Source organism: Dendrobates tinctorius, unplaced genomic scaffold, assembly GCF_039654945.1.
Source record: "Dendrobates tinctorius isolate UK_male_01 unplaced genomic scaffold, ASM3965494v1 ptg000103l, whole genome shotgun sequence".
In the NCBI taxonomy this organism is placed as follows: domain Eukaryota; kingdom Metazoa; phylum Chordata; class Amphibia; order Anura; family Dendrobatidae; genus Dendrobates; species Dendrobates tinctorius.
In genome coordinates, this window is record NW_027361771.1 from 1563094 (window position 1) to 1587500 (window position 24407).

The 24407-nt window shown below is 44.3% G+C and overlaps 1 protein-coding gene across 4 annotated transcripts in view; it reads left to right on the top strand.

The window, feature by feature from the left end:
* Positions 1-24407, top strand: part of UNC13D (unc-13 homolog D) — a 152694-nt gene that overhangs the window by 22244 nt on the left and 106043 nt on the right. For 2 of the 4 annotated variants that reach the window (XM_073587916.1, XM_073587920.1), the window contains exon 1: positions 14133-14451. The exons of the other annotated variants lie outside the window; for them this stretch is intronic. In XM_073587916.1, coding sequence (XP_073444017.1) covers positions 14398-14451 — 54 coding nt within the window. In that variant the 5' untranslated portion in view covers positions 14133-14397. Of the gene's footprint in view, positions 1-14132; positions 14452-24407 lie in introns of those variants that run through there. 4 annotated transcript variants of the gene reach the window in all.

Consider the following 24407-nt stretch of genomic DNA (forward strand, 5'->3'; position numbering starts at 1 on the left):
GGCGCCGAGACCATGGGGGAAGCAGGGAGTGCATAGACGTGCCAGAGGGGGATGAGTATGATCTCTGACACCCCCGCTCCCTCTCCTCCGCCGACCCCTGGTATATGACTCGCGTATAAGCCGAGAGGGGGACTTTTAGCCCAAAAAAATGGGCTGAAAATCTCGGCTTATACGTGAGTATATACGGGAAATAACATTTCCCACGTGTCCGTTTTGCATCAGCACAATTTTTGAAACATAATTTTTTTCTGTTAGGAAGTTATAAGGGTTAAAAGTTGACCAGCGATTTCTCATTTTTCCAACAAAATTTACAAAACCATTTTTTTAGTGACCACCTCACATTTGAAGTGAGTTTGGGGGTCAATATAACAGAAAATACCCAAAAGTGACACCATTCTAAAAACTGCACCCCTCAAGGTGTTCAAAACCACATTCAAGAAGTTTAACCCTTTAGGTACTTCACAAGAATTGAAACAATGTGGAAGGAAAAAATGAACATTTATTTAACTTTCCCAAAAATTTTTCTTCGGACACAATTTTTTTTATTTTGTCAAGGGTAACAGGAGAAAATGAACCACAATATTTGTTGTGCAATTTCTACACCGATAACCCTTGTGTGGAGGAAGACCAATCTTTTGGCGCATGGCAGTGCTCAGAACGGAAGGAGCATCATTTGAGATTTTGAATGTCAAATTGGCTGGAATCGAGAGCAGACACCATGTCGCGTTTAGAGAGCCCCTGATGTACCCAAACAGTGGGAACCCCCCATAAGTGAGCCCATTTTGGAAACTAGACCCCCCAAGGAACTTATCTAAATGTGTGGTGAGCACTTTGAACCCCCAAGGGCTTCACAGAAAGTTATAACATAGAGCCGTAAAATTAAAAAAATATATTTTTTCCACAAAAATTATCTTTTCATCCCCAATTTTTATTTTCCCAAGAGAAACAGGACTCCAAAAGTATTGTGCAATTTGTCCTGAGTACGCTGATACCCCATATGAGGGGGTAAACTAATGTTTGGGCGCATGGTAGAACTCAGAAGGGAAGGAGCACCATTTGACTTTTTTGTCTGGAATTGACATCGGACGCTATGTCGCTTTTGGAGAGCCCCTGATGTGCCTAAACAGTGGTAACCCCCCACAAGTGACCCCATTTTGGAAAATAGACCCCCCAAGGAACTTATCTAGATGTGTGGTAAGAGCTCTGAACCTTCCAGGGCTTCACAGAAGTTTATAACATAGATTAATATACTATTATTATAGAGAGAAAGAGAGGAAAGAATGAAAGAACAGAGAGAGAAAAAGAAAGAGGGGAAAGAAAGATAACAGAGAGAAAGAAAGAACAGAGAAAGAGAAAGGAAGAACAGAGAGAGAGAGAAAGAAAGAACAGAGAGAGAAAGAAAAAACAGAGAAAGAAAGAAAGATTAGAGAGAGAGAAAGAGGGGAAAGAAAGAAAGAACAGAGAGAAAGAAAGAAAGAAAGAAAGAAGAGAGAAAAAGAGGAAAGAAAGAACAGAAAGAGAGAGAAAGAAAAAAAGAAAGATTAGAAAAAGAAACAGAGAGAAAGATTCTATAAAGATACTATAGCAGCCCGGCTCCCATTGTAGTGCCAACCTGAGCCTCCCGATGCAGGACATATGATCTGCTCACATTGCTGGCATCCCCGAGTCCAAGGCGAGCCTGCTGTCCGCAATGTCAGAGGAGGACACAGTGATGGATCTGAAGCATTCCCTGAAGTGGCCTCCATGGTTCCGTCACAATCTCCTCCTGAAATTACCTCATTTCCGGTCAGCTTCTAGCACGTCACTTCCGGTGGAACGTCACATGCGAATTTTAAAGTGCTCCTCGGGGCTCCGCCGTGTACTCCTGTGTCAGCGGGAAAAGTAAGCTCCCAGCCAGAACTGTAGGGCAGTCTCTCTCAAAATCGGGACTGTCCCGCTGGGAGATATGAATGCTCCCCACCATACACCTTGTACACGTATGGCTCTGCACACCTCATACACACACAGTTCCACTTTTTATGCCTCGTGCATACACGGCTCCGCTCTGTACATCTCGCACACACACGGCTCCACTCGGTACACACATGGCTCCACTCCGTAAACCTCGTACACATGCGGCTCTGCTCCGTACACCTTATACACACATGGCCATGCTCTGTACACCTTGTACACACATGACTCCACTCCGTAAACCTTGTACACATGCGCCTTTGCTCCATACACCTTATACACACGCGGTTCCGCTCCGTACACCTCGCACACACGCGGCTCCGCTACATACACACACGGCTCTGTTCCACTCCGTACACACACGGCTCGGCTCCGTACACTTTGGACACACAGGGCACCGTTTTGTACACCCCATACACACATAGCTCCACTCTGTACACCCCGTACACACAGACGGCTCTGCTCCGTACCCATTTCCGCTCCGTACACACACAGCTCTGCTCCGTACACCTCGTACACGGGCGGCTCCGCTCCGTACACCTCGTACATCTGCGGCTCCGCTCCGTACACCTCGTACACACACACGGCTCTACTCCGTACACATCTCCGCTCCGTACACCTCGTACATATCTCTGCTCTGTACACCTTGGACACACACAGCTCCGCTCCGTATAACTCGTTCACATGCGGCTCCACTCCATACACCTCATACACACAGACGGCTCTGCTCCGTACATATCTCCGCTCCGTACACACACACAGCTCCACTCTGTACACATCTCTGCTCCGTACATCCCGTACACGCGTGGCTCCGCTCCGTACACCTCGTACACCTGCGGCTCCGCTCCGTACACCTCGTACACACACACGGCTCTATTCCATACACATCTCCACTCCGTACACACACGGCTCCACTCCGTACACCTCGTACACATCTCTGCTCTGTACACCTTGTACACCTGCGGCTCCGCTCCGTACACCCCGTACACATGCGGCTCTGCTCCGTACACCTCGTACACACACGGCTCCACTCCGTACACCTCGCACACATATGGCTCTGCTCCGTACACCTCATACACATGCAGCTCCGCTCCGTATACCTTGTACACACACACGGCTCCACTCCGTACACATCTCTGCTCCGTACACCTCGTACACGCGTGGCTCCGTTCCATACACTTCGTACACGCGCGGCTCCGCTCCGTACACCTCGCACACGTGCGGCTCCGCTCTGTACATTTCGTACACGCGCGGCTCCGCTCTGTACACCTCGTACACGCGCGGCTCCGCTCCATACACCTCGCACACACGTGTGTGTTTTGACGGATATTTCCTTTGAAAACGATGTGTAAATGACAGAACTGCTGTATGTAAAAGCTCATGTTAAAAATGCATTGCAATCGGATAGCAAATGCACTGCATTCGGATATCGGTAGGATCCTAGGTGTGAGAAATCGGATTGCACTCGCATGACATTCGCATTACACTCCTGCGACTCTCTGCAGGGAGACTTGGACCGATTTTTCATACGTTTAGTGTGACTCCAGCCTTAGATGGAAACCCCAGAGACAAAGTAAGTGGTCTGTGTAGAGAGCCGGATAAATGTGATCCCAATAGTTATGTAAAATGTTCCCAATAAAAACTTCAACTCAGTCCACAGAAAAAGCAAGCCCTCACTCAGGTCTGTCATCTGTTAACGGAAATATAGGGAGTTTACACGTTACTGGTAGCAAAAAGGCTCTGGAAAAGCTAAATGGCTCCTCACTCGCCAAAAGAAATTCAGCAAATTCTGCGCTCTCAAATCCAAATGACCCCCCCTTCTGAGCCCCACAGTGTACCTAAACCACATATAGTGACCACGTTTGGCATTTCTGAAGCAATGAGAGCCTGCCTAACTTACGGGTGCATGCCTCCAGGCACATGTGCCAACTGGGGGTGGTCCCTTTTTCGCCGCGAACAGACTGGAGACAGAAACCGATGTGCATTCAACAGGTCCTCTTTATTGGCCGTCCTCCCGACGACCACAGCAACACAACCGCTTCTGTACACACAGGCCTGAGTACCTTTCACCTTCTTCTCTATCCTAAAGTGACGTCCCTCGCGGTTCTATCGCTGTGGCTGCCCTAGGCCTACCACCACAGCGCTTCGTCTGTCCGAGTCTGTCCATCTGGTACTTCTGGGCGTCTTCTGTCCTGCGGCTATCCTGTCAGGGCCACCCCCTTGACTGTCTCTCCTTCCAGTCCCTTCCGGAGCTTGTCCTTCTTCCGTCTTCTCCTGAACTGCACTCAACTCCTCCCGGACTGGATTCTCTCCTGGTCTCTCTCTCTTTCTTTTATCACCTTTCTTGGGAATTCCCCTCACGAGCCCCCGTAACTCCACCCACCATGACTCTGCGGTTTCTTAAGCATTAGCTGCTGAAAGCCCCTACTTTCCCTTGTCTCTCTCTAGTGGCCAAACCTCAGTACTGCAACGTCTACTTTTCCTGCTGTTCTTTGTCTCCCCCTAGTGGCAAAAACCCGCTCCTACACCATCTCTTCCTAATTCCAACTATTTCCCCACATGTATATACAAATTCACGTACTGTCCACCTTACATTCACTGTTCCTCTTCAGACAGGTCCATAGGTCAGTCCACTTCCCTACACATGGGCTGGGCATAATGTACTAGTGACTACAACGTACTGGTCACTACAGCGTACTGCCCAATATAACTGCAGTTTGCAATTTTCATTCGGCAACATCCACTGATGTTTGTTTCTGGAAAATGCCCATGAAGTCAAAATTGTCACTATATCTGTAGATAAATTCCCAATGGGGTATAGTTTCCCAAATGTGGTCATTGACGGGAGATTCTGCTCTTCTAGCAATTAGGGGCTCTGTATATGGAGTCCGCAAACTGTTCTAGGAAAATCTGTTCTCCAGGAGGCGAATAGCACTCCGTTTTTCCCTAGTCTCTCCGTATGGCTAAGTAGTACTGTACAGCCACATATGGGGTATTTCCACGTTCAGTAGAAATTGTGGGACAAATTTTAGTGTCATTTTTACCTACTTCTTGTGTGAAAATGTAAAATCTGGCGCTAAAACAAAATTTTGGTGGTAAAAATGTACGTATTCTGTCTTCACTGCCCAATGATATAAAATTCACCCATAGATGAATTTATTTAGAGGTGTAGTTTGTGAAATGGGGTCACTTATGGGGGGGGTTCTGCTGTTCTGCCACCTCATGGCTTCTCCCAGTGGATCATGGCATCTGCAAACCATAACAGTACAATCTGATGCTCCTTGCCTTCTGAGCTTTGCACTGTGCCTGAAAAATATTTCCTGATTACATATATGGGATGGGCACACTCAGGAAAAATGGAGCTCAGTTTGTTGTAAAAAAAAAATTCCTATTAGCCCTTAGAAAAATTAAAAACTTGGAGCTAAAACAACATTTTAGTGGTAAAAATGTAATTTATTCTTTCTTCATCGTTCAGTGGTATAAAACTCTTTGAGACACTTGCGGTGTCAATATGATCACTGCACCCCTAGATGAATTCATTGGGGAGTGTAGTTTGTAAAATGAGTTCACATATAGGGGGTTTCTGTTGTTCTGGCACCTCAGGGGCTCTGACATTGTGACATGACACTCTCAAACCATTCCAGCAAAATCTGAACTCCAATATGGCGCCTCTTCCCTTCTGAGCTTTGCTCTGTGCCTCAAAAGTAGTATTCCCCCACATATGGGGTATCGGCGTACTCAGAAGAAATTGTACAGAAAATTGTATGGTGCTTCTGTTACCCTTATGAAAATGCAATATTTTGTGCTGAAAACATATTAGTGGGGATAATTAGATTTTTGTTATTTTCATGTCTCAAAGTTATAAACTTCTGTGAAGCACTTGAGGGTTCAATGTGCTCACCACACATCTAGATCAATTCCCTGACGGGTTTAGTTTCCAAAATGGTGTCACTTCTGGGGGATTTTCCCTGTTTAGGCACATCACAGGCTCTCCAAACGCAACATGGCGTCTGCCAATTGTTCCAGCAAATTTTGTATTCAAAAAGTCAAATAGCGCTTCCAAGCTCTGCCGTGCACCCAAACAGTGGTTTTCTCCCTCATATGGGATAATCGGCATGCTCAGGAGAAATTACACAACAAATTTTGTGGTCCATTTTTTCCTGTTACCCTTGTAAAAATGAAAAAAAAATGGATCTGAAGTCAATTTTTTTTTTTGTGAAAAAAAGTTAAATGTTATTTTTTTTTTAAATTCCTGTGAAGCACCTGAAGGGTTAATACATTTCTTGAATGTGGTTTTGACCACCTCGAGGGGTGCAGTTTAGAATGGTGTCAGTTTTGGAGTTTTTTCTCATATAGACCCCTCAAAGTCACTTAAAATGTGATGTGGTCCCTAAAAAAATGGTTTTGTGAATTTTGTTGGAAAAACGAAAAATCACTGGTCAAATTTTTTAACCCTTACAACTTCCTAAAAAAAAGTTGGTTCCAAAATTGTGCTGATGAATAGTAGACATGTGGGAAATGTTATTTATTAATTATTTTGTTTGACATATCTCTCTAATTTAAGGTAATGAAAATTCAAAGTTTGGAAATTTTCGACAAATTTCTTTTTATAATGCGCTCGATTCAAACCTTTTAAATAAGTATTTTTCTTAAGTAGTTCCTGTTGTTTAATTAATGTATGAGCAGAAAATTGATTTCCTCTGTATTTTTGGGGTACATGTGATGCTATATTTGCAGATAGTTCCTGGACCCATTACAATGAGTATGTTTTTTTCACGTGTTCTTATTTTTTGGCTGTTCAACTGTCTGCAAATTGAAAAAAAATCCAAATGTCCTACTTATGGTAAAACTCACCTATGCAAGGTAAACGTCCAGTGAAAAAAAAATCAGCTTTCAAATGGATGCTGTATGCTGTCCATATATTATTGTTTTATTGGGTAGGAGAGGCTAAGAATTTTTTTTTCATAAGTAGAAGATACAAATGGATGCAACAAAGATTCCAAACAATGATACACACCAAATATGGGTCCACCACACTGAAATGACTAGGGACTGTACTGTATGTCTCCTAGGCCACTATTTGGAATGCAGTAAGCGAAAGACAAATGGTTTCTCTACTTGGTGCCATATCGGTACCAGCTAGTTGCTTTCAATAGCTGTTTTTTTCTTGGGTTTCCTGTTGACATGCTTGTTTCTTCATTGTTCACAGTGCATGGGATACGTTTTGATGAATTAATTTGACCATGAACTATGGAACATGATCTTGTCATACTGGAACTGAAATTTTTCACTTGATTGAATATTTGCGTGTGTGCGCAGTACACAGTATTTGTCTTGTATAATATAGTGTAAGATTATGAGCAGGAACGCGGGATGCAGTGATGGAACACAGGCAGAGCAAGGGTTAACCGGTTTATTTACAGGGGAATACAGGGAGGTAAAGGGCTAAACAGCATGAATGGAAAAGGATGTAGGGAGACAAAGGGTTATACAGGGGAGACAAACGGTACATTAAGGCAAAGGATATAACAACGGTTCAGATAACGGCAGTTCGTTAGCACGGATGTAAGGCAGTCCTTAAACTACAGCTCATGCTGTAAACTGGATAGCGCCTGCAACAGCCGAAGCGGTGTCCTTATTAATGGGGTCCAGCAAATAACAATACCCTGTCGTCTGGTAACAGTGGTCGGTCTCCGGTACCTTCCACTGCCCCTAGTCCATATACTGCAGATACCTACAAGGGTACGTGCCACGGTATTGTCTAAGCTCAACGTGGCAAAACTCTCCGGACAGTCTCAGTCAAGCGGGCCCTAAGTGGCTGACGGTAATACGGGTCATGGTTTTGTACGAGCTCAACGTGGCTCGGTATGTATGTAATGGCTCTGTCAGGGTACAAGTGTCTGTCCTGTCCCCGGTCACTCTTATGGGGCACGTGTGTAATACTCACGGACACGGAGCATTCTGTGCCTTGCTCTCTGGCACTTACCGGACTCTTACTGCATGTCTCTTTCTCTCTGGTCCCTGCTGTTGGCGGCGGACGATGACAGGCACTGGCTTACACGCTGGTGGTGCTCTCAGGGCAGGACACTTCTCTCTCTTGCTGCTGCACGGCTGGCTCAGCTTCGCTCGGTGTGCACTGCTCGGCTCTGTGTATACAGCTTGACTCTGCACAGCTCTGCTTTGCTCTGTATGTCTCTGCAGCGCTCTGCTCTGCTGACCCTGCTCTGCAAGACCCTGCTCTGCAGGCTACGGGGGCTCCTTCTATATGGCCCATCGCCACACCGGTACACTCTGATAGGGGAAGCAGAGCGCGCTGCTCACTGCTCTGAGCACCGCTCTCTGCGCTACTCCCCACACTCCTCTCTGCTGACGCCAGACTCCTCTGCTTCGCGCCCTTTTCCTTCTTATACTCCTGTGGCTGTACGCTCTTTCTAGGCTCTCCCCACTCCCTCCTGTCACCAGGAAGCTCCATCTCCCTCCTGCTTCCCTCCTGCAGCAGGGGAAGGTACGCCTCTCTCAGGCTTCCCCCAGAAACAGAGGATGCATCCTCTTCAGTTTGTTCAGTAAATGCACTCAATACTTGGTCGGGGCTCCTTTTGCATCAATTACTGCATCAATGCGGCGTGGCATGGAGGCGATCAGCCTGTGGTACTGCTGAGGTGTTATGGAAGCCCAGGTTGCTTTGATTTCAGCCTTCAGCTCATCTGAATTGTTGGGTCTGGTGTCTCTCATGTTCCTCTTGACAATACCCAATAGGTTCTCTATGGGGTTAAGGTCAGGCAAGTTTGCTGACCAATCAAGCACAGTTATACTGATGTTTTTAAACCAGGTATTGGTACTTTTGGCAGTGTGGACAGGTGCCAAATCCTACACCAGCAGATGACATGACTCCCCAAACCATCACCGATTGTGGATATGTAAGAAGATGAGCCAAAGCAGGGTCAGCAGTTTCCGGGACCCTTTAAGACCAGAACTATCGGGACTGTCACCACTGTTTCTTCTAGGAGGGAGGGACCTTCACGCTGGACAGCAGGGCGCATGGAGAATACAAGGAGGACTAAGCGCGGGAACGAGTGAGACTTGGCGGGAAAATGGCAAGAGAAAGTTGACTACCTCTCCGCTGCTCCGGTTGACAACTCCACGCCAATCATTCCTCAGCGTGCTGACTGTAATATTGACTTTGATGCTATTGAGTTATCGTCTGACCCTGTACATGTGGACAGCCCTGACCCGCTTGTGGTAACAGATAAGCTGCCTAGAGACTACCCGAAAGAGCTGCCCACTCCCGCGGACCTTAAGCGTGCCCACAGCTCGTGTTCAGTGCCATTCCTGAGGAATCCACATAAAGGACTGTTTCCACGTTCCAGCGCACTCAAGCCAAGGAGGACCGGATCCATCCGCACTGTCAGGAGACAATGCCTCTCATTCCTTCGTAATAGAGCCAGAGACTTTGTCTAAGATTTGCGACACCGTCGGGAGATTTTCCAGCCTTTCCCCTGCAAGAACTGCAAGCGATAAGTTACCCGATATCTTATTCTTGAACACTGTCTTGCATGCAATTCCTGTTGCTGCAATTTAGTTTTGCCTCCCTGTGAGGAGTATTACTTGTTTATTGCCTGTTCAGTAAATCCTGTTAACCCCTTCTCTGCCTTCGGCTCTTCACTGCATCCAACAAACCTTTCCCCTTTTACAGATACTTCACACTAGAACTCAAGCAGCTTGGAATGTATGCCTCTCCACTTTTCCTTCAGACTCTGGGACCTTGATTTCTAAATGAAATGCAAAATTTACTTTCATCTGAAAACAACACCTTGGAGCACTGAGCAGCAGTTCTTTTTCTCCTTGGCACAGGTAAGACGCTTCTGGCGTTGTCTATTGGTCATGAGTGGCTTGACACAAGGAATGCAACACTTGTAGCCCATGTCCTGGATACATCTGTGTGTGTGGTGGCTCTTGAATCAATGACTCCAGCAGCAGCCCACCTCTTGTGAATCTCCCCAAAATTTTTGAATGGCCTTTTCTTAACAATCCTTTGAAGGCTGTGGTTACCCCGGTTGCTTGTGCACCTTTTGTTACCACATTTTTTCCTTTCGCTCAACTTTCCATTAACATGCTTGGATACAGCACACTGTGAACAGCCATCTTCTTTGGCAATGACCTTTTGTGGCTTACCCTCCTTGTGGAGTGTGTCAATGACTGCCTTCTGGATATCTGTCAAGTCAGCAGTCTTCCCCATGATTTTGAAGACTACTGAAATAGGCAAAGGGACCTTTTTAAGCACTTAGGAAGTCTTTGCAGGTGTTTTTGTTAATTAATCTAATTTACTGAGAAAATGACTTTTGGGTTTTCATTTGCTGTAAGCAATAATCATCAACATTAACAGAAATAAACACTTGAAATAGATCACTCTGTCTGTAATGACTCTATATAGTATGAGTTTCATTTTTTGTATTAAGGAATTGAAATAAATTAACTTTTTGATGATATTCTAATTTAGCGAGATGCACTTGTATGTACAGTGGGGAAAAAAAGTATTTAGTCAGTCAGCAATAGTGCAAGTTCCACCACTTAAAAAGATGAGAGGCGTCTGTAATTTACATCATAGGTAGACCTCAACTATGGGAGACAAACTGAGAAAAAAAAATCCAGAAAATCACATTGTCTGTTTTTTTTTTCATTTTATTTGCATATTATGGTGGAAAATAAGTATTTGGTCAGAAACAAAATTTCATCTCAATACTTTGTGATATATCCTTTGTTGGCAATGACAGAGGTCAAACGTTTTCTGTAAGTCTTCACAAGGTTGCCACACACTGTTGTTGGTATGTTGGCCCATTCCTCCATGCAGATCTCCTCTAGAGCAGTGATGTTTTTGGCTTTTCGCTTGGCAACACGGACTTTCAACTCCCTCCAAAGGTTTTCTATAGGGTTGAGATCTGGAGACTGGCTAGGCCACTCCAGGACCTTGAAATGCTTCTTACGAAGCCACTCCTTCGTTGCCCTGACGGTGTGCTTTGGATCATTGTCATGTTGAAAGACCCAGCCACGTTTCATCTTCAATGCCCTTGCTGATGGAAGGAGGTTTGCACTCAAAATCTCACGATACATGGCCCCATTCATTCTTTCATGTACCCGGATCAGTCGTCCTGGCCCCTTTGCAGAGAAACAGCCCCAAAGCATGATGTTTCCACCACCATTCTTTACAGTAGGTATGGTGTTTGATGGATGTAACTCAGTATTCTTTTTCCTCCAAACACGACAAGTTGTGTTTCTACCAAACAGTTCCAGTTTGGTTTCATCAGACCATAGGACATTCTCCCAAAACTCCTCTGGATCATCCAAATGCTCTCTAGCAAACTTCAGACGGGCCCGGACATGTACAGGCTTAAGCAGTGGGACACGTCTGGCACTGCAGGATCTGAGTCCATGGTGGCGTAGTGTGTTACTTATGGTAGGCCTTGTTACATTGGTCCCAGCTCTCTGCAGTTCATTCACTAGGTCCCCCCGCGTGGTTCTGGGATTTTTGCTCACCGTTCTTGTGATCATTCTGACCCCACGGGGTGGGATTTTGCGTGGAGCACCAGATCAAGGGAGATTATCAGTGGTCTTGTATGTCTTCCATTTTCTAATTATTGCTCCAACAGTTGATTTCTTCACTCCAAGCTGGTTGGCTATTGCAGATTCAGTCTTCCCAGCCTGGTGCAGGGCTACAATTTTGTTTCTGGTGTCCTTTGACAGCTCTTTGGTCTTCACCATAGTGGAGTTTGGAGTCAGACTGTTTGAGGGTGTGCACAGGTGTCTTTTTATACTGATAACAAGTTTAAACAGGTGCCATTACTACAGGTAATGAGTGGAGGAAAGAGGAGACTCTTAAAGAAGAAGTTACAGGTCTGTGAGAGCCAGAAATCTTGATTGCTTGTTTCTGACCAAATACTTATTTTCCACCATAATATGCAAATAAAATGAAAAAAAACAGACAATGTGATTTTCTGGATTTTTTTTTCTCAGTTTGTCTCCCATAGTTGAGGTCTACCTATGATGTAAATTACAGACGCCTCTCATCTTTTTAAGTGGTGGAACTTGCATTATTGCTGACTGACTAAATACTTTTTTTCCCCACTGTATATGTTTGCTTATTGGCCACATAGTGCATTTGTGCACCTGCATATTAATTTAATATTAAAGGTGTGCTGCCCATTTTTTTTTCTAATTGGTATCAGAGTATGACATCCCCAGTGTTGCACAAGTCATGAACGAAATGAGGAAAGGACACCTAGCTGTAGACAGCTGATTAATTATTCATGTTCCTGATTAGTAAGAGCTAAAGTAAAATTTAATCTTCAGTTTTTGGGTGAAGAACTTCTTTAGTCACTTTAGGATTTGTGGTGCAGTGACCACTGTGTCCGCTAAGGGGCGCTGTGTGGGTGTCCCAGGACAGGCATACAGGCATGTACAGTACATTGTGGTAATGGAAATAGGATGAATGGAGAAAGGATGGTAAATGACCGTTATGTATCACAAGGTGGGTGGCCTTGTGATGGAAGCTGGAATCGCTATTAATCAGCAGATATATCTCTGAGATTTCTGTTACAGTGTGTCAGGGAAGAGCTTCCAGGTGGCTGGTGAGACGGGTGGGTCCAGTCACCTACAAACCCACTCAGGGGCGTGTGTCTGAAGTAAAGCCTATGTGTGTGGTTGTGAATCTGAAAGACCTGCAATGAGGTCATAGCCATGTGATGCTGTGGGCATGGCTATGGACCATATAAGGTGACCAGGGTAGGTCACATAAGGGAAGGCCTGGATCTGATTGGTCCGTGTGGAAGGTCCCGGAAGGCCGACGTTCTAGGTGGTGGGCTACCTTCCTGATGCTCACATGTGGACGCCGCTGACCGTCTGTGGCCTGTGTGTAATAGCCTGTGAGTACTGGACAGTCCCCAGGAGGAAAGGGACGTCAGGACTGAGAAGCAGCTAAGAGGTAACCCCAGAAAGAGGGGGGAATTATCTGAGAGACTGTAGAGCCTGATTGCTGGATAAAGCACAGCCTGTGTGAAAACAGGGCTAAGGGAGCGGAACGCCACTATGAACATTTGTTTTTGTAAGACTGTTATCGTTTTCCTCATGCTGCTATGGTTTATGCTGCACAATAAACCATATGGACTGTTTTATATGAAAAGCCTGTGCCGTTCCTGGTTTATCTGCAGTCAAATGAGTGTCCCCCAATACACTCAGTGAGCGCTACCTTACAGATTACATAATTTTTCACATTATACACATGGCGAAGCTGATATAAAGCATGAAAACCTTGAGAAACATTCATCACCTTCGGTTATATTTACTTTTACCAGATTATTATCAAGTGTTGTGTTTGCTTTATTCTTGATAGCCTAGGATATGTGGCTAAAGGGCCCGTTACAAATAGCGATATCGCTAGCAATATCGCTGTAATGTGACTGGTTTTGTGACGCAGCAGCGATATTGCTAGCGATATCGCTACATGTGATACTTACCTCCGACCGGCTCCCCCGCTGATTACCGCGCGAGAATGTCCTGGACCATTTCTCGTCGGGCGCTTCCTGCTGGGCTTCCTGTGGCACCGACGAGCGATGCGTGGATGCGGGCGGGAGGACGTCAGGATCGCCTCGTCTGACAGGTAAGTAGCGACCCCCCGACCCCTGCTATGTCGCTGGTGAGATCTGCCTGTGTGGCAGCTCACTAGCGACCACTTAGCGATGCACCAGCGATCCTGACCGCGTCATATCACTGGTGCATCGCTAAGTTTAACGGTACCCTAAGACTAGGTCCTATGTAACAAAGTCATGTGACCGAACCATAATAACGTGGCTTGTATGTGATTTTAGTTTTTTTTGTCTTCTTATCTCTTGTGTTTTTTTGTGCAAAAAAAGTGAGCTATTTATATGAACTTCTGTATTTACTGCATAAGTACTCCATGAAACTGCATCTACTGTTTCATGTACATCCCACATACTGTAGCTGTGGTAACCCCAACCAGATATTAAGTTATTTTTTCTTTTCATTCCAATAGCTTGACCAATGAGGGGTTAAGGCAATATATTTGGGGACTTTCCTCCTCCCCATCAAGTCTATGTCAGTCCTTACTGCTTCACTTCCTCAGAACAGATAAACTTGTGGTTTCCTCTTTGAAACTGTAGAATTATGAGAAACACTAGATGAGTGAGGAGGACCAGAACTGCCAGAAATAAGAGAATTGTGAAGACCACGTATGAGGCCATCATGAAGGGTGGTGGTGTGCATTTGTTCTGAGAAGTCCAGTAGCTGAAATCTTTTTTACTTTGAATGCAGATAGGGACATATTAGAGTAGTGACAGTACATATCAGTAACAGCTACACAGTTACAAGCGCCTGATTATCGGGACAGTAAGGTGCCCAATGAAATAGTAGAGTCTGTACAATATTTTTTTATAACATATGGATTCCCCAGACATCTCTAACGATGATTCATCACCGGAAAATAACTCAGAGGTAAGATATAATTACTTATATGGTTTTGTACATTATTGCTTATTTTCACGTCTGCCCGTACAATTCTAAAAAATTTTTTTTGCACTTCGCATAAACAGGGTGTATGTAACAGAATCAGCGCTGTCGATTTTATTGGTTTATTGGTTTCTGGAGAGGAATGCCTTCAGATCAAGTGTTCCTATCCTTATAAAGCTGACACAACATATTACATCAAAGTTGGCCAAATTCACAATGGGCATCTTCTGATAGTATATGTTGGGTGGAGGGAAGTTGAACCAGTAATATGAGGATTGCATTGTTCATACTAGGCCAGGGGATTATTTCCTTCCTCAATTAACATCAATATGCATTTATGCATGATAAGTTGATATGAGGCAGGGTTGTCAACCATCCAAAAATTCCTAGACAGTCCCTAAAAACAAAATACCTTATTCCCCTGTCAGTAAAAAAATATCTAATGCGTCTGTGATTTTTTTTTTTTAATCTGGAGGAATTTGTACAGATAGTTATAATTATGATTGGACTGGTCAACTGGGGGAGGGTTAATCCCCTGGTGGGCCCCGCCGCACAGTCCCCATAGATGAACAGTGTAAGTTGTTTCCTTCTGCCCTAACACTTTTATGCACTGGCCATCTCGTTCACATTCCCTTGCTGTACTGTTGCTAGGTATTGGAGTCAGACTGACACCTCTGTAGGAGGGAGTTTCACCTATGCAAGAGTGATGTCCCCTCTGTTTTACACAGTTTCAAACTCTGTATTGTATACATGAGGCATGTGTATGAGCAAGTAAAAGCTCCATGTAAAATAGCAGTAGGTTGAGCCCTATGCTGATGGTAAAAACGGACACACTGATGACACACTTATCCAAAACACTGATGACGCCAGTGTTTTTTTCATGTACATGTGATAGAGGCCTTAGGCCAGGTTCAGATTGTGTTAGTGTGGTCCGTTCAACGCATGCGTTAAACGGACTGCTCTAGTGCAACTGCCTTTTTTGGATCGCGTTATGCGATCCCGCTAGCGGAGATGCTTCATCTGCGCTAGCAGTGACAGACCCTCGGACGCTGCATATCGCGTCCGAGGGTCCGTCACAGAATGATGGCACATCGCTAACGCATGCCGATTATGACATGAGTTAGTGATGCACTTGTCTATAGAAGTCTATGGGTGCGTTAAGGCTAGTTTCACATTAGCGTTTACGGCCGCAGCGTCGGGCTGTGCACGGCCGCCGTTAAGCCCCGCCCCCCTGCTGCGCCCCCGCCGGTAGCTCTGCCTACGGGCGCATGACGCTGCATGCGTCCTGCGTCCCCTATCTTTAGGCTGAGCGCCGGTATGCATTTGGCGGTGCATGCGTCCTTTTGACGGTGCGCCGAGCACACCAAATTGCTACAGGTTGCGTTTGGCGCTGGTCAGCGCACCATCAAAAGGACACATGCGCCGCCAAACGCATACCTGCGCTCGGCCTGCGTCCCCAGTGCTAAAGATAGGGGACGCAGGACGCATGCAGCGTCGTGCGCCAGTAGGCAGAGCTACCGGCGGAGGCACGGCAGGGGGCGGGGCTTAGCGGCGGCCGTGCGCAGCCCGACGCTGCGGCCGTAAACGCTAATGTGAAACTAGCCTAACACCGCTATGTAATGGATGCGTTAAACGCACCCCCCTAACGCAGTATGAACCCAGCCTTATATAGATTTGGAGTCCATATTGGTCCAGTGTTTTTAAGATTAATTTATATTAAAGATTTATGGTCTTCTGTTTGGGCTTTTGATTCATGTACTATGGAGAAGGTTCACATCTATATATATAAAAATGAGTGTGTGTATGTATGTATGTGTGTATCAAACCACGCAGACTCCACATGGCCCCACCCACTCCACATAGCCACACTCACTCCACACACAAAGCCCCGTATAATAAAGATCTAATATATACATATATATATATATATATATATATATATATATACAGTGCCTTGCGAAAGTATTCGGCCCCCTGGAACTTTTCAACCTTTTTCCACATATCCTGCTTCAAACATAAAGATACCAAATGTAAATTTTTGGTGAAGAATCAACAACAAGTGGGACACAATTGTGAAGATGAACAAAATTTATTGGTTATTTTACATTTTTGTGGAAATTCAAAAACAGAAAAGTGGGGTGTGCAATATTATTCAGCCCCTTTACTTTCATTGCAGCAAACTCACGCCAGAAGTTCATTGTGGATCTCTGAATGATCCAATGTTGTCCTAAATAACTAATGATGATAAATATAATCCACCTGTGTGCAATCAAGTCTCCGTATAAATGCACCTGCTCTGTGATAGTCTCAGGGTTCTGTTTGAAACAAAGAGAGCATCATGAAGACCAAGGAACACAACAAGCAGGTCCGTAATACTGTTGTGGAGAAGTTTAAAGGCGGATTTGGATACAAAATGATTTCAAAACTTTAAACATCCCAAGGAGCACTGTGCAAGCGATCATATTGAAATGGAAGGAGTATCATACCACTGCAAATCAGTGGTATGATCAAGACCAGTCCGTCCCTCTAAACTTTCATCTCAAACAAGGAGAAGACTGATCAGAGATGCAGCCAAGAGGCCCATGATCACTCTGGATGAACTTCAGAGATCTACATCTAAGGTGGGACAGTCTGTCCATAGGACAACAATCAGTCGTACTCTGCACAAATCTGGCCTTTATGGAAGAGTGGCAAGAAGAAAGCCATTTCTCAAAGATATCAATAAAAAGTGTCATTTAAAGTTTGCAACAAGCCATCTGGGAGACACCAAACATGTGGAAGAAGGTGCTCTAGTCAGATGAAGCCAAAATCAAACTTTTTGCAACAATGCCAAGCGATATGTTTGGTGTAAAGGCAACCCACCTCATCACCCTGAACACACCATCCCCACTGTCAAACATAGTGGTGTCAACATCATGGATTGGGCCTGCTTTTCTTCAGCAGGGACAGGGAAGATGGTTAAAATTGATGCAAAGATGAATGGAGCCAAATACAGGACCATTCTTGAAGAAAACCTGTTTGAGTCTGCAAAAGGCCTGAGACTGGGACGGAGAATTGTCTTCCAACAATACAATGATCCCAAACATAAAGCAAAATCTGCAATGGAATGGTTCACAAATAAACATATCCAGGTGTTAGAATGGCCAAGTCAAAGTCCAGACCTGAATCCAATCGAGAATCTGTGGAAAGAGCTGAAAACTGCTGTTCACAAACAATCTCCATCAAACCTCACTGAGCTCGCACTATTTGCCAAGGAAGAATGGGCAAGAATTTCAGTCTCTCGATGTACAAAACTGATAGAGACATACCCCAAGCGACTTGCAGCTGTAATCACAGCAAAAGGTGGCGCAGCAAAGTATTACGTTTAAGGGGCTGAATAATATTGTACGCCCCACTTTTCAGTTTTTGAATTTCCACAAAAATTTAAAATAACAAATAAATTTCGTTCAACGTCACAATTCTGTCCCTCTTGTTGTTGATTCTTCACCAAAAATTTACATTTGGTATATTTATGTTTGAAGCATGATAAGTGGGAAAAGGTTGAAACGTTCCAGGGGGCCGAAATACTTTTGCAAGGCACTGTATAATAAGTATCTAATCTAATATATGCAGCTCTGGCAAAAATTAAGAGACCACTTTCAAATGTTCAGTTTGTCTGATTTTTCTCTTTATAGGTATATTTTTGGGTAAAATGTAAATTGTTCTTTTAGTCTATAAACTTCTGACAACATGTCTCAGAATTTCCAAGCAAAAAATTATGTATTTTTTTCTGACAAAGAAAAATGGTCGAAATTAAAAAATATAAACAATATTTTGTGGAATAACTGTGATTTTTAAAAACAACTTACATGCGTCTTGGCATGCTTGCCACCAGTCTTTCACACTGCTTCTGGCGCAACAATTTAAGCAGTTCTTCTTTGTTTGATGGCTTGTGACTAGCTATCATCCTCTTGATTACATTCCAGAGGTTTTCAATGGGGTTCAGTGTCAGTTGAATTCCAACCAACCAGAGTACACCTTATTCTACTTAATGTGCTTCTGATTAAGTGATCACCTGAACCAAATCTTATTTAACAAAGGAAAGTAAAAAAAACCCTGCTGGGGTGTTCACAATCCTCTTGCAATAGGACAAGCTGGATGGCAAAACAAGTGCTAGTAATATCCCAAAAGTAATAGGAATGAAAAAATAACTTTTAACCATGGTAAAGGAGTTGAAAAGAAAAGCTTTGAGTGAGGAAAAGAATGGCTCAATTCTGGCTTTACTAGCAGAGGGCATCATGTTGCCTCCATACTTAAAATTTCAAAGACGGCAGTCCATTACAACAAGGTCAAGCAGCAGACAACAAAACTACAGACTGGCAAAGGGCGAAAACAACTCTCCACTGACTGGGTTGACCGTCATCTTATTCGAATGTCACTCAGCAACCGCATGATGACATCAAGTGACCTACAAAAGGAATGGCAAATGGCAGCTGGGTTGAAGTACATGGCAAGAACAGTTCGTAACAGGCTCCTAGAGGCAGTGCTCAAGTAAAGTTAGATAAAAGCCTTTCATCAATGAGAAACAAAGGAGAGCCATGCTGAAGTTTGCCAAAGACCATAAGGATTGGACCATAGAGGACTGGAATAAAGTAGTCTTTTCTGATGAGTCTAATTTTCAGCTTTGCCCAACACCTGGTCTTCATAATGGTTAGACAGAGACCTGGAGAGGCATAAAAGCCACAGTGTCTTGCACCCACTGTGAAATTTGGTGGAGGATCGGTGATGACCTGGGGATGCTTCAGCAAGGCTGGAATTAGGCAGGTTAATCTTTGCGAAGGACATATGAACCAAGCTGCATACAAGGTTATCCTGGAAAAAAAGTTGATTCCTTCTTCTCAGGCAATGTTCCCCAACTCTGAGGACCGGGTTTTCCAGCAGGACAATGCACCATGCCACACAGCTAGGTCAATCAATGTGTGGATGAAGGACCACCAGATCAAATCCCTGTCATGGCCAGCCCAATCTCCAGACCTGAACCCCATTGAAAACCTCTGGAATGTAATCAAGAGTAAGCTGGATAGTCACAAGCCATCAAACAAAGAACTGCTTAAATTTTTGTACCAGGAGTGGCATAATGTCACCCAAAAGCAGTGTGAAAGACTGGTGGAAAGCATGCCAAGATGCATGACAGCTGTGATTATAATTCATAGTTATTCCACAAAATATTGATTTCTGAACTCTTCCTGAGTTAAAACATTAGTATTGCTGTTTCTAAATGATTATGAACTTGTTTTCTTAGCATTATTTGAGGTCTGCAAGCACTGCATTTTTTTATTTTGACCATTTCTCATTTTCTGAAAATAAATACAAAATTTAGGGCTTGGAAATTCGAAGACAAGTTGTCAGTAGATTATAGAATAAAAGAGAAATTTACATTTAACTCAAAAATATACCTATAAAGAGAAAAATCAGACAAGCTGAAAATTTTGCAGTGGTCTCTTATTTTTTGCCAGAGCTGTATGTATAATAAATATCTTATATATCTATTTCATATGCACATCTTCTTGACCACAACAGGTTAAACTGCCTGTGTTGCCCATAGCAACCAATCACTAAGCATCTTTCATTTCACAAGAGCTGTTTAAAAGAAGCTGAGCTGTGATTGGTTACTATGAGCAACAGTTTTCCTGCTCCAGAAAACACCTCAGCAGACACTGACCAGGTGGGAGAAATCTAGCATCCCCGGGAACATAAACTCCCAGCCATTGTCTGCCCCCCAGAAAGGAGCAGAGAGCACATGACAGAAAAGAATCACCCCTTCCTCTATTACTGCCAGGCTCTATTGTTACCGGCGTAGAAAATCGCATCATCAGCGGCCGCACACAGAGCCACAGACAGAGCCACAAACAGAGCCACACTGCTAGGTTACATAACCGCACATCTCCAGGAACTCCCTGCTCAGCGCCACCTGGCTCAGGACTATGGGATGGAGGATGTGTGATGGTTCCTGGGAACTGGACTATAGGATAGAGGATGTGTGATGGGTATATTGGCACAGAACTATGGGATGGAGCATATGTATGATGTGTATATGGGCACAGGACTATGAGATAGAGGATATGTATGATGGGTATATGAGCACGGGACTGTGGGATAGAGGATGTGTGATGAGTATATGGGCACGGGACTATGGGATGGAGGATAAGTATGATGGGTATATGAGCACAGGACTATGGGAGAGAGGATGTATAATGGGTATATGGGCACCGCACTATGGGATGGAGGATGTGTGATGGGTATATGGGCACTGGACTATGGGATAGAGAATGTGTGATGGGTATATGGGCACGGGACTATGGAATGGATGATATGTATGATGGGTATATGAGCACAGGACTATGGGTTAGAGGATGTATGATGGGTATATGGGCACGGGACTGTGGGAAAGAGGATGTATGATGGGAATAAAGGCACGGGACTATGGGATGGAGGATATGTATGGGTATATGGGTACCGGACTATGGGATGGAGGGTGTGTATGATGGGTATATGAGCACAGGACTTTGGGATAGAGGATGTATGATGGGTATATGGACACCGGACTATGGAATAGAGGATGTGTGATTAGTATATGGGCACTTAACTATGGGATGGAGGGTGTGTGATGGGTATATTGGTACTGGACTATGGGATAGAGGATGTGTGATGGGTATATTGGCACGAGACTATGGGATGGAGGATATGTATGATGGCTATATGGGCACTGGACTATGGGATGGAGGATATGTATAATGGGTATATTGGCACAGGACTATGGGATAGAGGATGTGTGATGGGTACATGGGCACTGGACTATGGGATGGAAGATGTGTGATGGGTATATGGGCACTGGACTATGAGATCGAGGATTTGTGATGGTATATGGGCACGGGATTATGGGATGGAGGATATGTATGATGGGTATATGGGCACGGGACTATGGGATAGAGGAAATGTGTGATGGGTATATGGGCACGGGACTATGGGATGGAGGATAAGTATGATGGGTATATGAGCACAGGACTATGGGATAGAGGATGTATGATGGGTATATGGGCACCGGACTATGAGATGGAGGATGTGTGATGGGTATATGGGCACTGGACTATGGGATAGAGAATGTGTGATGGGTATATGGGCACGGGACTATGGGATGGAGGATATGTATGATGGGTATATGAGCACAGGACTGTGGGATAGAGGATGTATGATGTGTAAATGGGAACGGGACTTTGGGATGGAGAATATGTATGATGGGAATATAGGCACGGGACTATGGGATGGAGGATATGTATGATTTATATATGGACACCGGACTATGGGATGGAGGATGTGTGATGGGTATATGGGCACTGGACTATGGGATAGAGAATGTGTGATGGTTATATGGGCAAAGGACTATGGGATGGAGGATATGTATGATGGGTATATGAGGACAGGACTATGGGATAGAGGATGTGTGATGGGTATATGGGCACCGGACTATGGAATAGAGGATGTGTGATTAGTATATGGGCACTGAACTATGGGATGGAGGGTGTGTGATGGGTATATGGGTACTGGACTATGGGATAGAGGATGTGTGATGGGTATATTGGCACGGGACTATGGGATAGAGGATATGTTTGATGGGTATATGGGCACTGGACTATGGGATAGAGGATATGTATAATGGGTATATTGGCACAAGACTATGGGATAGAGGATGTGTGATGGGTACATGGGCACTGGACTATGGGATGGAGGATGTGTGATGGGTATATGGGCACTGGACTATGAGATGGAGGATTTGTGATGGTATATGGGCACGGGACTATGGGATGGAGGATATGTATGATGGGTATATGGACATGGGACTATGGGATGGAGGATATGTATGATGGGTATATGGGCACGGGACTATTGGATGGAGGATGTGTGATAGGTATATGGGCACTGGACTATGGGATGGAGGATATGTATGATGGGTATATGGGCATGGGACTATTGGATGGAGGATGTGTGACAGGTATATGGGCACTGGACTATGGGATGGAGGATATGTTTGATGGGTATATTTCGGCACAGGACTATGGGATGGAAGATATGTATGATGGGAATATAGGCACAGGACTATGGGATGGAGGATATGTATGATGGGTATATGGTCACAGGACATATGGTCACAGGACTGTGGGATAGAGGATGTGTGATGGGTTTATGGGCACTGGACTATGGGATGGAGGATATGTATGATGGGTATATGGGCATGGGACTATGGGATGGAAGATATGTATTCTATAACAGGGTTCCCGAACTCCAGTCCTCAAGGCCCACCAACAGGTCATGTTTTCAGGATTTCCTTAGTATTGCTCAGGTGATAATTCCATCACCTGTGCAATACAAAGGAAATCCTGAAAACATGACCTGTTGGTGGGCCTTGAGGATTGGAGTTCGGGAACACTGTTCTATAATATACGATAAATAGGTAAGTATTATACTCTGCTGTTAGTTTAGTTTGTGTATGTTGAAGCATGGGATCAGGTACACATAATGTGTACTATCTGCTCCCAGTGAAAGAAATAAGTGTTTAATCCCTTGCTGATTTTGTAAGTTTGCCAAATGACAAAGACAGGAACAGTCTATAACTTTAAGGGTAGGTTAATTTTAACATTGAGAGATAGAATATCAAAAATAAAATTCAGAAAATCACATTGTATAAATTATATAAATTTGCTTTTTGCATTGAGAAATAAGTATTTGATCCCTCTGGAAACAAGACTTAATACTTGGTGGCAAAACCCTTGTTGGCAAGCACAGCAGTCATACATTTTTTGTAGTTGATGATGAGGTTTGCGCACAGGTCAGGAGGAATTTTAGTCCACTCTTCTTTGCAGATCATTTCTAAATCATTAAGATTTTGAGGCTGTCACTTGGCAACTCAGAGCTTCATCTCCCTGCATAAGTTTTCTATGGGATTAAGGTCTGGAGATTGGCTAGGCCACTCCATGACCTTAATGTGCTTCTTTTTGAGCAACACCTTTGTTGCCTTGGCTGTATGTTTTGGGTCATTGTCTTGCTGGAAGATCCAGCCATGACCCATTTTTAATGTCCTGTTGGAGGGAAGGAGGTTGTCACTCAGGATTTTACAGTACATGGCTCCATCCATTCTCCCATTGATGCGTGAAGTACTCCTGCGCGATTAGCAGATAAACACTCCCAAAACATAATGTTTCCACCTCCATGCTTGACAGTGGGGACGGTGTTCTTTGGGTCATAGGTAGCATTTCTCTTCCTCCAAACACGTTGAGTTAATGCCGAAGACCTCAATTTTTGTCTCATCTGACCACTGCACCTTATCCCAATCACTCACAGAATCATCCAAGTGTTCATTGGCAAACTTCAGACGGGCATATACATGTGCCTTCTTGATCAGGGGGAACTTTCACGCACTGCAGGATTTTCAACCTTTACGGCATAATGTGTTACCAATGTTTTTCTTGGTGATTGTAGTCCCAGCTGCCTTGAGATCATTAACAAGTTCCCCCAGTGTAGTTTTAGGCTAATCTCTCATCTTCCTCATGATCAAGGATAGCCCACGAGGTGAGATTTTGCATGGTGCCCCAGATCAAGGTCAATGGACAGTCATTTTGTATTTCTTCCCTTTTTTTACTGTTTCACCAACAGTTGTCTTCTTTTCACCAAGCATCTTACTTTTGGTTTTGTAGCCCATTCCAGCTTTGTGTAGGTCTATGATCTTGTCCCTGACATCCTCATAAAGCTATAAAGGTTCTTGTTCCAGCCCCTTAAAAATTAATCCTTTATTGAAAAAGATCTCTATGATCGAAATGCATTGCTAAACCGTCAGTGCTCTGTGCATGTCCACTATATTATAAGGATTTTTGCCTGGGACAGTATGTTTTAATCATTTTTTAAATAAA